We start from the raw sequence: 15945 nt of genomic DNA on the forward strand, positions 1-15945 counted from the left end.
CTTATGATTTAATCTTGTTATATTTATGGAATAGAATTTGATAGTGATTTGATATTTTAAATAGGATTAGCTGATTCTTCTAACGAAGTCTGAAGATCTAAGATGAACGAGGTAAGTGGATCTTATGCTCCTTATTTATTTTTAAATGATCATGTTTTTATGTAAAGAATTGCTATTGATGAAATCATAATTTTTCATAAAGTAAGGATTGGCATATGTGATATGAAAAAAAGCATGTTTTATTATGAGCATTGATTTCATGAATATGTCTTATGAAAATAGCATGATTATGAAGTATGAATTTCATTATTTTTCCATCTATGTATATGTATGCTTTAAGAAAAAGATATAATGATTTCAAAGGCTCTCAGATGGCTATGAATGAATCCCTTCGGGAAGGTCGACATCCGGAGCTAGCATCCACACGAAACATGGCCCTGCCAGCGGGTATAAAGTTGGCACATGAATTAAGAACTCTGTCGATTAAGAAATATGACCCTGTCACGGGTATAATAGTGACCTTAGCACGAATATCTGTGAGCAATGTTTTGAAACATGACATGAATACATGATGAAAATGATTTACGATTCATGATTGTGAAATATACATGATTTATGCATGCATGATGAGTTTATAACTTGTTTTGTTATATGCTCTATGAAATGCTTTATTTTGTATTATCTGTTATTTTCTAAATATTGCATTATCATGAAAAACTTATGCTTGATCCGATAAGGAAGCGCAAGTTCTACTTACTGGGCTAGTGTAGCTAATATTCTTTTTGTTTTCTTTTTGTTTGAACAGAGAAATAAGGTTAGGATCGGCAAAAGGAATCCAAGCTTGAAGATCGGCATAGCAAGCTGAAAAATTTGGCAACAGAAGTTTAATTTATTTTATAATCATGGATTTGTAGTTATTTATGAATGTTGAAATTCGGATTAGTACTTGCTTTTGGATTTAGATGCTCTGAACCAATATTGGTTCGATTATTTAATGAATAATAGAATTGAATCTTTTTATTTGACGGATTTTAGATGATTATGATGGATTGGCTTCGTGTTATCGTGGGCTACATCCCTCGGTAGCATGGCCGTGTTATGTCCCGGATTTGGGACGTGACAGATATGAATGTTGATGCATGTTTATATGTACATGTAAGCATGTATGTACATAAACATAACTTCAACCAGCAAACCTTGATCCAGCTATTTGGTGCCAGCTTTCTAAAAGCTAATTTCATTTTCTAACTCATCTAAGCATGCACTATAAAGGCAGTTCTGGCACTTGAAACATGGTATCAAACAGATATGTATCATCAGACTCATCAATAGCTTTAAATAAATGAATCGATTTAAATAGGTGAAAACCGATTTGATGAATCATACACTTAAATTGCACCATTAATCCCAGACCCCTCCCCTCAAGGAATCCTTTCCCCCACCTTGGCAGCACATCTGAATCCTGGACCTAGTCCAGCCCACTCTCAGATCAAACATCTCAAGTATTACCAGTTCTTGAGATATCATAGACAGCTGGTTCGAAATGAGGAGGTTGTGACTCAAATCCTAATAAGAAGTAAGTTATTCAGCAGGTATCTAAGATACTCTAGTACCTAAAATAGCCATCATTAGAGCACAGCCCATACAAGAAAACCAAGTGTCACTTGAATAAAGATAACACTTACTGATTTTACATGTAGCATTTTAGTGTTCAAGCGTAGATTTTATTCATTTTCTGCATGTAGCAATAGTAATGTAAATAAGAGGGAAGAAGTATGATTAAGACCACTCCAAGTTTCCATTACAAGCAATCAAGTGAAGATTAATCACTGGATATTTGCAAAGGCACCAAGGCCCAGGAAGTTTCAATTCAGGTTGGGAACCAAATAGTGATTAAGGCTATCACTTCACCAAGTCACCAAATCCCAACAACAAATACAATAGTTGAGTTCAAATTACAAGATGATGTTCAGGTCAGCAAGTTAGATTAACACATCGATCTTCTCCAACAAATATGTAGTGATGCTATTCATTTTGGCACCAGACAAGTGACTTAATTTGCACTTTCATCATCAGAGATACATTGCTGGTCTCATCATCACTTTGTCATACCTCACACGTAATTAATTCTAACAGTTTATTGAGTAAAGCCATCACCTCCAAGCACATACTTTCTTACTAAACTCTAACCTATATCTCAACAGGCTGTGAGGGGGATTTGCACATTAGCAATATCCTCCTTCAAATCAGCATGAACATCTATCAGCAAACTACTTACGAAAGTTAATTCAATATTTAAGGAAAATCACTTTGATGCTTGCCTTAAATACAAAATATGTGAATGAACGATCTATCAGAAAGGCCCATGGGCACTTTACATACAGTAAAAAATACACAAGAAATCTGCAAATATATGTTCCTTACTTTCAAAGGATTGTACCAATTGCCTATTGCAGCTGAGAATAACACATAAACTGATCTCCCATACGAAAACCAATTCCCTGAAGTTGCAACAGCATCATTCTGTTAAGTACTGAATGGACTGGCAAACCAAATTATTCTATAATTGACTGTTAAACTAGAGTTTATCATTTATTCTGTAAAAGAAAAAGGAGACAGAAGATGAAAAGAAGCAGGAAATGCAGAAGGAAGTACATCCAACTTAGACATGAAAAATAAACAAGCCAAAAATAATTTTAGCCTCTCTTTCTTTTCTTGAATCGGTAGCACAGTTCATACCTGGTCTGAGCATCATCCCCACTGTTCTGAGGGCAGGAATGAGAACTGTAGGGAGCTGATGACTAAAAGGGATACAGATCTTGTCAGTTATATAATTAGAAAAAGGAGCAGAAAATGAAAGAAAGAAAGGAAGAGAGCATATGAAAACTGCATGAGCCAAAGAAGCAAAAAGGCTGATTAGCATCTTACAGGAGAAGCTGAATAAGACGTGGACAAACACCTGCTTGTATCACCACCTGAATCTTGTCATTAGTCCCATCAGAAAGATAAGACAGGGCCCAACAGGTATCTGTTAGAACTTCTGCATCAGTGGAATAAATAAGGTGCTGAAGTATCTGCAGTGCGGGCCTTGTCTAATATGATCAACTAAAAGAAACAATTAAAAGGAGCCAATATACAAATCAACAGTTATAGATTTCTAAGAACATAATGACTATTTAGAAAAAGACTTCAGTCTAATTTTCCAAACCTGTTCAAAAGATGCAGGCGGTTTTAAACGACAAAAATTAGACAATGTCCATGTAGCATTTCTCAGCATTGATATTTTTGAATGCTCATTTATCTGGGCCATTACCAGGGGGAGGGCACCATGACTAAGAACAAGATCCCTACAACTTGGCGAGTCACCAGCTATATCACCCAGAGCCCAAACAGCATGTTTAAATATACCAAAAAATAGTTTTTCACTGATCTCACATTGCACATGAAAAGCAGGCATCCGTAGAGATTATTCTCTGCATCAGCACATGAGAAACAAGGCAAAGAATACAAACTAACCTGCTTTCTAACTTCATCATTTGGTGAACTTAAAAGTTTCACAAAATTTGGAACAGCGCCCTGCTCAAATAACAACTTGTGTGTGTTCTGAGGTGCCAGAAGCTACATTGGTCAGGGCCCATGCAGCCTCAGACTGGGTTGGAAAAAAAAAAAAAAAACAAAATGCTAAGTTTATTGTCAACATTAAACAAAGTTCCTCGCCAAATGAAATATGCAAAAATACAGTTAAAATGGACCTGCAGCTGAGGTATGTCATGCCTTGAAAGAAATTCCACAACCCGGGGGACAACACCTGCCTTAATGACCTCTTCAATCGGAGGATGCCGCTCTACAAATAAAGTATGTAAATCAGATATAACAGAGCATATCAACCATACTCCAACTCCAAGCCAAAACAAAAGAACCGGGCCAGCCAATGATCCGGCCAAAGCCCAAAACAAAAGAGCGACCTCCACCCGATATAAGAGTAGGAACACAGACGACGTAGAGAAATCTCCATCGCGACAGAAAACCCAATGGAGAAAGGATCATGGCTGAACTGAAAGAGTCGCCATTGCTTTCCCCTTCTCCAGCTCCCGAATATTATCAACGACGTCCTTTGCAATCTCTTCAGAAAAAGCGAATCCACATGCTCTACCCCAATCAAGAAGCAAGCGCTAAGGAAGGGAAGAGATTGGGAGGAGGGGATCTAAGTTATCTGCAGTCACCTTAGAGTCTCTCTTTCTCCTTCTCACAGGGATCAGTTTAGCAGTGGCTTCCTTCACGGCAATAGCAGCTTTTGACCTGGAAGATTTTCGAGGCAGAACAGAGGGAGGAAGAGAGGAGAGCCGGAAAAAATTACTGTAGTCGGATCAATCGAAGGAATTATGTCGGATCGTTATCATCTTCTATGCACATATACTGGGAGATCCATAAAAAAAAAAATTATATGATGTTCATCTGTTCAAATATTTTTAAATTTTATTTTTTTTAATATTTTAACGTATGTATGATCACCTATTTTTTGATGGATATTCTTCAAATATATCCGATCATAATTTTTTTCATGATCGATCCGATCATAAAAATTTTATTCCTAAGGCTGGAGCGATGTCAGCGTCCAAAAAAAAAAAAAAAGAGCCTCATCTTGTAGGGAGAGGGAGTCGCGTCATGTGACTCATTCCGCTCATCCAAAGAAAGAATGGATCCACTTAAGAAACCAAAGACTCCACAACTTACACAGCATCGGTCACGTCAGATTTGGTTGAAAATTTGGTCAAAAAGACAATCCCAACAACCTCCTACTCTTTACAAAAGTGATGAAGATCATTAATAGATTTTAAAAGGCCATCACTTTTATCAGAAGAGAAAGAAGCACGGTGAAGAGGCCTTCATCATGATCTTTTGAAGAAGAAAAATACCAATTAATGAGATCATCTGAAGAAGATAGGGTCGCAAGGACCTCGAGCCCAACACACGATGAAATGGCAGCAAACCTATTAGGAGAAAAATTTGAAAACGAACCCACCGGCCCGTCTTGGATTGAACTCGATTTACTTGGGTCAATGCCATAGGAGATGGACGGCACACAATTTTTCATCGATGAGGTAGCCGCTGGTGACACCAGGCAACCACTCGAGCCCAACACTCAAGAAACTTCCTTGCCAATCAATGAACTAGTGTGACGGCCCAACCCATGTAAGAATCCAAACGAAAAAAAAAAAAAGAAAAATAGAGTCGGAGATGAGTTCTCTTCGGGAGTCTTCTTCCTCCTCTCGTCGGCTCCCAATCAGAGTCGGAGATGAGTTCCCTCCGGTTCTATTTAAGGAGGAGAACCCTCCTCTCTTCTCTCATCGAGAAATCTCGGGGCAAAACGGCGGCAATCGCCGGAAATTTCTCACGGAGATCCGTCGCTGTGCCGTCCAATTTCTCACCGGAAAAGTTTCGCCCGCGACGGAGGTAAGCCTCCTCCTCTTCCTCTCTTCTTCCCCTTCCTTCCCGTGCCGATGTGCACGCTCGCCGGCGACCGAAGTCGTCGGATTTTGTTGCGGAAGATTTTTTTTTTTTACCGTTTTGCCGTCGCCGGTGGTCACCGCCGACCACCGGTTTGGCCGCCCCTTGCCGTCGGAACGTCTCCTCTCCTGCCGATGGTCGTCCCATGCCGGCTGCGCCGTCGGTCGGCCATCCAACGAGGGGACCTCACGGTCCCCTGTTTCAGCCCAAAACAAGCCCACGGGAGAAGAAGAAAAGAAGAAAAAGAAGAAGGAAAAGAAAAAGAAAAAGAAAAGAAGAAGAAGGAAAAGAAAAGAAAAAGAAGAAAAAGAAAAGAAAAAGAAAAAGGAAAAAAAAAAAAGAAAGAAAGAAAATAATATAATAATAATATAATAATATAATAAATAGGATTTTCTCTCCTCTCTCTTCCGTGAAGAAAAAGAAAAAAAAAAGAGAAAGAAAGAAAAGAAGAAAGAGAAAAATAAAATTAATTAATAAATAATGAGATAAATAATAAAATATGAGAAAGAGAGTTTCTCTCTCTTTCCTCTCTCTCTTCAGTCTGAACTAGTATTTTCTCTCTCTAGAATTGGACTTTCTCTCTCTATTTTCTCTCTCTAGAATCCTCTCTCTAGATTATTTCTCTCTCCTAAGATTTTTAATTTTGAGAAGAATGATGATGAATTTAAATGATTCTCGTAATGGATTTTTGATCTGTGATCGTCGGACGATACACCGACATCCACTTTGATCAGATCAGGTATTTTTAAATTTTATTTCTCATGATCTTATTGAATTATCCACATGATAATTTTAGCATGATTTGATCTGATCGATCAGAATTTGTTGAATCATATTGTCTGAAAAATTCAAGATGAGTTTTCTCTCTCTAAAATTTTCTTTCTCTAGAATTTTCTCTCTCTAAAATATTCTCTCTCTTGATTGATTCTCTCTCTAAAAAAAGGTTAGTGAATGAAGAAATTTCTTTTAATAAGTCTGATCTGATTCTAATGAAGAACTCTGATCCATGATTGTCAGACACCGTACTAGCACCTACCTTGATCAGATCATGAATCTTTAGATTTGATCATCCATGATCCCGATCTAGTCATGACTTGATTTGATCATGTTGATTTCACCAATCAAGATATTGGATCAATCGTAATGTTGGATTGTGTCACCTGATTAATTCGAATTATACCTCATAAATTCTCTCTCCTCTGATTGTCTCTCTCTACTTGATTTTATGAAATCGATGAAGAAACCTCGGTCCTATCACTTCGAATCCGATTTGATCTGATAGTCAAACTTTGGATCATTTAGGTCCTAATTAGATTTTGATTAGATAAAATTAGATGATCGGACCCAATCTAAACCGTTGAAATATGGTATTCGTATTCTTTCTAATTATTAAAATTGATTCTGTATAGGATTGTGGATGTTTGATCATGAAATATTGCGATATGATCTACGAACAGAATTTTTTGGAAGAAAATTTATAGAATTATGTGGATTTATTGGAGTGCGTTCGAGGTAAGTAATGTTTCACTTTTTCTAGATTTATCGGCAAATTATAATGTATTTTTCTGACATGATTTGTGAAACGATGCATGAATTGGATGAATGATATTTTATTATGAAAATATCTTATTTAAAATGTTATGATGAAGCATGATTGAACATATTGATTTCATGATGCATTACATTGATTGATTTCGATACTACATGATTATATGTTTTATTATCGAAATTAGAATATGAAACATGATTTATGAAGAATTATGATATAAGAAACAATAAGAATTGACAACCTGACTATGTAAAGGACCCTGCCAATGGGGGCATGTACGTTGGCAATTGATTGTCCTGAGGATTTATGTCGCCAGCGAGACCAGCGACATGTCGCCAGAGAGACCAGCGACAAACCGCCAGCGAGACCAGCGGTTCCAAAGGACATGGCTGCCAGATGATTCGCAGCCTACCGCAAGCAGATACGCGGTATTATGATCCTGCCACAGGAAAAATGTGGTCATAGCTCATGGTTGACGAAAAAAAATTGAAGAACAAAAGAAATTGAAATTTAGAAAGAAACTTGAATTTTCGAAAAAGAAATGAATTTGGCATGAATTATGTTGCATAATTGAAATTGATTTCGATTTGATGAACTCTATATGCTTATTTTCTATAAATGATTATTTACTTATATGCCTGATGAAATCTGTTGAGAAGTGATCATTGCTTACTGGGCTGTCTAGCTCATTACCTCTTATTTTACTGTTTTTACAGATGTTGAGAAATTAAGATGATACAAGATATGAATGGAAGAGTGATCAGAAGCAGTATCTTCATACTTTTATTTTAGGTTGAAAGGTTTATTGAATTTGATGCAAAGCCTTTGAATTGTTGTTGAATTTATTGAGATATTAAAGAAAAAAATTTAGGTCATTATGTTTTGGATTTAAATTATTGAATAATTATTCCGCTGTTGTTTTAGGATAGCATGATAAGATGCCTTGCATGCTTATGGGAAGAGTTTTCTATGAGTATGCGGCGGTTGCCATGACCCTCGTTTCACAATCTCGGGTTGGGAGCGTGACAACTAGCATCTAGAGTGGAAGAGAAATAGCATGTTCAAGGAATGGAGAAAGAGAAAGCCCACCACTGATCTCACCACCAAGATTGGAGCTCTCAACACCACCCTCTTGCTGAAAGGAGTCAGAGCCCTGTCCCGAGGTCTCAGTTTGGAGGATAGGACGAGGAGGTCTATGCCTGGCAAAGGCAGTAAAGGAAGATGGTTCCTCAGAGGATGGCCAGTCATCCTCCCAATCCAATCTCGGGCAAATGTCCGAGGGTAACGGATGACTGATATTTATGTATTGCTGTGGAACAATTTGGCAAGCTTAGCTCCTTGAGATAAGTTGGCATGGAAGGTTTCCTGCCATTTAATCAAAGCCCCGGGCATTCACAAAAACTCGAATCAAGGTCACTTGCATGGAAGCAAAGATCCATTCCACCAGGCCACTCCTTCGGTGTTTCTTCATTTTGCTCTTGCAAATTTCTGTTGTGAATAAAAGACTGGTGCTAGCCTCTCACTACTTCCATTTCTATTAAAAAAAAAAAAAGGTAAATCATATATAACAGATATCCTCTGTTTCCCAAAGGAAAAAAGTTCAAATTGTGCGGCACTTATGTATAAATACCAGTTGACAGAAGCTTCCTGAACTGTCTCGTCGCTTCCAATTGCAAAGTAGCATATTCTCAGACCATACTCCTTGTACCATTGAAGGTAGATTATCCAGCTGGCGGAACATATAAAGACCATCAACACCAAGAAACTGAACCAAAAAAAAAAAGATAGAAATAAATGATAGTTATGCGCTCGAAGTTACTAAAACAATCAACTAATGATAAAATCACTAAGAGACCAATGGGAGATTTCTAAAGTTGGACTCTATGTGATGCACAAAAATACATGGCGAATTGATTTTTTAAAGTAATTTTTCTTGGAACATACAGGATCACAGTTTGGATATTTGTGATATTTAGTGGGTGTTTCCCATTCTGATGATGCTTCATGAGGATGCCTAAAAGGTGAGGGAAGGGAGTTTCCTAGATGAATGGCCTTCAAATTTATGATAGTCACCACATATGCGACTTCAACCTTTATGCTAAAAGAGAATTGACAGTTTGTCAAAATTAAGCTTTAAGTGCAGGTTAGGTTGCTTGGTGTCACGGTCCCACATTGACTGATAAAAGGGAAGCCATATGGATCCTCCTGCTAGTTTAAACTTCTAGACTGTGAATCTATGATAAGCAGTATTGAATCTAAATCCATTGTGTATCTCAACATTTATTAGTCATGTGAGTCCTTAAATAGGAGATATGCGGTTCAAGGAGGATCCAATGGAATCGGGTAGGAGCCGAGCCATAGATAAGCCTCTCTCTCGAGTAGGAGCCAATTATGATGAGGATTACAAGATTGGGTATCACAGATCATCATAATCTCCGCTGACCAATAATAAAGATACCACATGGGTTTATTAGCTTGGACCACCCATCCCACCAACTTGAGCCCGTGATATTCGTGGGGGTACATTCATAAACAAATTCTATTAATTATCCTAAAATTATTGAGAACATTTAATGTAGCTAGTTGAAAAGAGTCACATTTTGCATTATAATAGCTTCTCCATGATGTCCTTTATGCTTTGACACTTCTTTGTGCCTCCAAAAATCTTAAGAGATTTCTTTTATGGTAGATTGTGTATGATATATTTTCGGGGAAAAAAGTATGCCCTTCTCTCTTAAATGTATACTATCACACATTTATGAAATATAGTGCTCTACCACCCTATCAAACAATAAAACAAGCACAAAACGAAAATAGATTAGACATGGAAAGATACTAGTATATCCATATATGTATCCATACTTTTTAATAAATACAAATATGAATATGAATATTACACATATACCAAAATTAATATCCATATTTGTTCCAAATGAAGATGAATATAAATCAGATTGGCACATCCATATTTATTTTGAATCAATGCAGATATAAATCGAATATTAGTTATATCCATATTATTTATTCTTAGAGAGTTTGTAAGAAATAATTATATATAAGTATAGGAATGTATAAAAGTTATAAATTTTTGAAATATTTTAACGATAAAGCATTGAAAATATCACAAAGAACCCAATAAAATATATTCATTTTTCATTTTTTTTATCAAAGTAAAAAAGGATCTTGTTATAAAAATACTAATTAAAACATGAAATTTCACAATATACATCAAATGATATTAATGATATTTGAATAAGATTTTTTAAATTGTTTTTAGTATTATTTTCGACGCCCTTATCATGTTATACCCTTTTATTTGGGTTATCTCCTTCAAATCCAGTCCACTTGGGTCAGCTGCATGGGCCAAATTTCTTTGTTGGTGGATACCCATGGGCTGAATTGATGTAGCAACATATCTTGTCCTTATTATCAGCAACAGGAATTCCCAAAAGTAGTGAACTTCAATTTTCACATTTTTTTTATCAAAATATATTTTAAGAAAATGTAAAAAATGAGAGAGAGAATATCTGATGGCTATGATTAATGTAGCATTTGAACCTTTTTTTTTTATTCCCCCCTAATCTCTTATTTTTATCAATCTCTCTAGAAAGGCTATACGAAGAAAGGAATATTAAAGGTTGGCTATGAAATCAGACGCAAGATTTTTTATTTGTAAGCAAAGATCTATGGAAGCCAAATATGCTGCTTCCTCTCCCATTGAAATGTTTATCTTGGACACATTTGAACTGGATATCTTTCGTATTTGTTATTTATTTGATATATCTCTTTTGAAGTGGATATCTTCTTGATTTTGCATGTAAATCTTGCTTGTAAGTTTATTAAAGTGGATATCTTTTCTCCATTTTGTCAAGAAATACCATATCAAATTCACCCAAATTTCATCATTTACGTAGTTCCTGTTCCTTACATTCCATGCATACCAATTATATTTCTTTCATGCTCATCAATAAATATATATTATCATCATTTACATGATGCTTGTTCCTTGCACCTCAACTCACACATTATTTAAATACTCCTTGCTTTATTTTTTATTTTTTCATTCATGTTTCTTGTTGGCTTATACTCAGGCTATTGTTATACTATATGTTATTTCTTTTGTATGATATATCGTATCTTTTATGTCGCACTCACACCAACCATATGAAGTAATCTAAAGTTGTAATACTTAGCAGCTAATTTTATATTATTCTTTTGTATGATATATTGTATTTTTAATGTTATATTCATGGCAACCATACAACATAATCTAAATATTTGTAATACTATTTGGCCAATTTTATGTGAAGAAACAAATCTTCATATTTACCATCATGCAAATTTAACATTATATGGATGAGCTTTGCTAAGCAATGCTAGCAAAAAATGTTGCACAAATCATCTTGAAGTTTATGTTGATATTTCAAATTGAAAATTATTTAGGTGACATTAAAAAATTTGAGTCGATTCTTATGTTGCTCTTTCACTTGTTTCCTTATTGATTGTTTATATCTGGCTCAATCAGTGATTGTCAATGAGAGATAGATGTATCTTTTGCATGCAATATGTATTATCTTAGTATTGACATGTTAAGTTACATATTGATGAGCTAAAACAATAGTACAAATTTTCAGATTACTAAGTATGAAAATAAGCCATGCCTGGCTTGAGCTATGGCAATAACAGATTAGCATCACATAACTCAAAAATCATACTTCAAAAGTTAGTTAACTTTCACATTTTATCTTGCTTCATTATGAAGCTATTTAAATTTTTTTTAAAACAGGCAACCTCCATGTTTAGTTGCTATTGGTAACTTTGCTTGTGGCCGTGTATAGATCTTTAATTGTTGATAATTAAATTACTCCGATTATAAGCAATTGAGTCAACTTCTGAAACACCTCACGATGTTAATTTAGAATGATCAACATATTAGCAACATGGTAGCTGAATGATTTTTTTTAAAAAATGAAAATATTTATTTTATTAAAATATTAATTTTAGAAAGTTCAAATGATCAAATTTAAGATGCCACAACTATGGCCCATTTTTTACAATAGCACAAGTAGCAATAAATATCATTCTTAATTTTAGTTGGAATGAAGTTACCTCTATCATCATAGATGACAATATGCTTATTACTAACCGATATAATACCCCATTTCAACCAATTATTGTAGATTGAGTAAATTACTCTTCATGCCATGAACAAAAAAAAAAATACATCAAAAATATATTTGTGACTACCATTTTCAGTTGTATAAGAATCCTGTCTTTACTTATTGTCAGCACTGTATTGTCATCTGCAAGTCTGACAATAACCACACCGCGATTCATCCAAATCAATGAACAACTTCTTGTTTCCAATCATATGGTTTGTATAGCCAATGTCAAAACACCAAGTATCTTTGTTTGTATCTTCTTCTTTGGAAAACATTATGAGAGTATGATATTTTGCATCACCTGCTTCTTGTGCTTTACAGACTGATTATTTTTGCTGATTCTGCACCCAGATGCATAATACCAACAATATTAACAATTATAGCATTTAATATTTAACTTGACATGTCTTTCTCGCCATCATTCATATTCTCTTTTTAAACTTCGTAGGCCTGAATTCGGTTGGTGACCATCTAAATGGTGAGACTCATTATTGCCATTTAGTGTACTATGGCTGTGAGCACTTCCATGTCCTTTATAATTATCTCATTGCCTTTATCATAACCTCTACTATAATGTTTTGCAGTACTAGTATTTTTCTTCTTCACTTTGATGGAAGCTTAGCTTGTACAGCTTGCTTGATTGATCTCTCTTCACTTGTCTCACTGAGCCATTGTTCATGAGCATTTAATGAACCCATTAATCCATCCACTTTCATTGTGAATAGATCCTTCAACTCTTCAGTTGCCATGACAATGTGTTCGAATCTTGCCATTAATGTTTGCAAGATTTTTTCCACCATGGCAAGTTTTTTTATCTTATCTCCGTTTGCTTTTATTTGATTTGCCAAGGACAATACTCAAGATACATAGGCACAAAAAATTTTAGTATTTTTCATTTGCAAAAGCTCAAATTGATGCCTCAAAGTTTAAAATATCACCTTTTTGGCTTGCTCAACTCCTTTGTAGGATGTTCTAAAATATCCCATGCTTGCTTTGTTGTAGTTGCACCAAAGATCTTCTCAAACACCATATCATTAATACTTTGATAAATGGAAAACAATGCCTTCCAGACCTTCTTCTTAGTCTCTTGGTAGGCTTATTGCTGAGCGCCAGTTGGATTCTCCTCAAGTTCAATAACTTCAATCTCCACAATTTTAAAAATTTCTTAATAACTAAAGAGACCCTGCATTTGGATACTATAATGATCCAAATTTTTCATCTAACATGAGGCAAAAGTGTTGAATTGAGCCATTAAATATTGCCATGAGGACTGAATTGCCATCCAACATCAAGAGAAGTAAGAATAGAAGAAGCCGACGAAGAAGAAGATATCGTCAAAGATCTAATGAATATGGTGATCAAGTACCACCCATGAAATCAAGGATTGGGTAAGAAATAGAGCGGATCATGAGCTGACTTGGACACAACAAATATCATATTTTAAAAAGACCCAACCTTCCAAGCTAGTTAGACTAAAAATAAATGTAATTCAGGCTTGAGACCCGGCTTATGATCAACTCTAACAAGAAGTAGAGGCCCATGTTAGAGATTCGAGCTAGTAGGAGCACCAAAGGAATAGTGGTGCAGAAGGGGAAATGTCATTGCTCGCTCTGATGGTAAAAAGAAAAACATGCTCTAGGAGTCATTTGCTCTGATACTAATTTGATAGGACAAACTTATAAAGGCAAAAAGAGCACACTGAAAAGAAAAATACTTAAAAGAAAGCTTTTGTTAACTTCAGCCATAAAGAGAATCAACAAATATTTATTGTAGTAGCTTTAAAAATGATAAGAGCAATTAAAGTATATACCTAATCAAATTAGGTAGACTTTATCAACTAGATGAAGAGAAAATATAATGATATACTTAATCTATTAAATAAACTTAATTCCAGAAGATAGAGATAAACTAGTAATCGGGTTTAACTTCAACACTATAATATATCCAATTCACCAAAAAAAAAAAAAAAAAGGGAAAAAAAGAAGCCCATTTGTGACGGGATGCTTCATACATGCTCAAATACTCCCACGATTTTTTTATCTAATAGATGGCCCTCAACCCATATATGGATATATTTCACGCAAAATTTGAATATTATTTTTGAAAAAATGTTTGATTACTTGTAAAACCTGATGATACAATCTCGTTACTGTTGTTACATTTGGAATGAAAGCTCGCGTGCTGGAATGGAAAGATCTTTACTGATATGTGATGGTGAAGATTTCTTAGAGAATTTGGCAACTTGTGGGCCGTCACCATCGTTACGCACAAATAAAGCCGAACCGAGAGATTAGGATTCATGTGGTAGCACGGGGAATTTACGGCAACCCACCAGGGCCGCGGGCGAAAAAGATCACCTTGTTTGAAAAGGAGCCAGGTGGGGAGGGACCCTCTCCTCCAAATATTACAAAGAAAATTCTACATCAATCGCTACCCCTTCCCATATAAGATAAGCACAGGCAACCAAAAAAAGCTTCAGTCTTCCCTTAATATCCTAGAGAGATGGGAAGGACCCTGTTATCCTCGCCGGTCTCCATGTTCCGATGGCCGGAGTTTCACCTATCCAACCTCACCAGAAGCATGTCATGGTCCATCTTCCATTGGCCAGAGTTCGACTTCTCTTTCCTCACATCAAGCTGGCCGGATATCAACTTCTCGCCCATCTCGATGGTGGACAGCATCCTCTGGACCTTCGTGACCGCCTTCGAGTCTGTTGCCTTGGTTGCCATGCTGTGCTTCTTCTTTGTCTGCTGCGGTTGCACCATATGAGGCTATTGCTTGGGGTGCAATTAATTACTCGGTGAGTTGTAGCCCACCGTCTCAAATTCCGGGGGTCAAATAATGGATTTTTCTTGCTTTTCCCTTCTCTTTTTCTTTTTCGTTTTTTGGAAGGCACCATGGGAGCACTGGCCTTCTCTTTTTCTTTTTCGTTTTCGTTTTTTGGAAGGCACCATGGGAGCACTGGCCTTGTGTTCTCCGGTGGTCTTGCCGTCTCCGGTGGTCTTGCCGCGGGATGATGGCCAGCTGGTGGTGGTGACGAGTGGTTAGGAAGGTTAGGTGCCACACCGAGGCATGTGGCATGTGTCGTGAGAAACATGTTTAGTTTTGTTAACCTCCTCCATTTTATTGTTTTGTAAGCTGTAACTTTCTGTCACCTGTCGGCCATTGCTATGATCTTTATCAGTGGACCTACTCTTTATTGACCTATCAAGAGGTAGTTCGGATCCTGATTTTGTGTTCACGGGTAGAATTTGGGATCAGCGGAACATATTGGATCTGATAGGGTGTGATAGGGTGCGAATTGGAGATGTTATGATTTTGTAACGATTTTGATATGGTTTACTTTGGCCAGGTTACCAGAGTTGTTGACTCTCACCGTTCTCCTTAGTGGACAGAGCCCAGTGGTTTCCTATGTCCATGGCCCCCTCCCGGTGGTTAAGCTGTGCCTCTTCTTCTCCTCTAATTACACCATTTATAGACCTCTTGTAATGGTGCGAGTGCAATTGCTTGGCGGGCAAATTTATCATCTCAAACTCTACAGATCATGTAACAAAAATCTTTGCTACGAGACCAACTGCCCGTGATTGATGTGTTGGATGGATTTTATTTGCTTTGTCGCCCCCACATTTCTTGTCTTGTTTTGAAGCTGTTTGTATCAATTTGGTTAGTGATTGATGCTATTGAATTACCGCGCAAAGTCTCGGAGGGTCCACACGGGGTTGCGAT

General features: G+C 36.4%; 1 protein-coding gene and 1 pseudogene across 1 annotated transcript; one reads left to right on the plus strand and one right to left on the minus strand.

Annotated features, from left to right (window-relative positions):
• Positions 1-1127: 1127 nt before the first annotated feature.
• On the minus strand, positions 1128-13019 carry LOC105044979 (importin subunit alpha-4-like; annotated as a pseudogene).
• Positions 13020-14587: 1568 nt separating this feature from the next.
• Positions 14588-15845, plus strand: LOC105044981 (uncharacterized). The gene is made up of 2 exons (XM_019850918.3): positions 14588-15019; positions 15572-15845. The coding sequence occupies exon 1, from the start codon at positions 14722-14724 to the stop codon at positions 14986-14988; it is 267 nt and encodes an 88-aa protein (XP_019706477.1). The 5' UTR covers positions 14588-14721; the 3' UTR covers positions 14989-15019; positions 15572-15845.
• The last annotated feature ends 100 nt before the right edge of the window (positions 15846-15945 follow it).

Source organism: Elaeis guineensis, chromosome 5 (genome assembly GCF_000442705.2).
Source record: "Elaeis guineensis isolate ETL-2024a chromosome 5, EG11, whole genome shotgun sequence".
NCBI lineage: Eukaryota > Viridiplantae > Streptophyta > Magnoliopsida > Arecales > Arecaceae > Elaeis > Elaeis guineensis.

Coding starts and splice junctions, on each gene's coding strand:
- LOC105044981 (XM_019850918.3), top strand. CDS start 14,722: ATGGGAAGGACCCTGTTATCCTCGCCGGTCTCCATGTTCCGATGGCCG.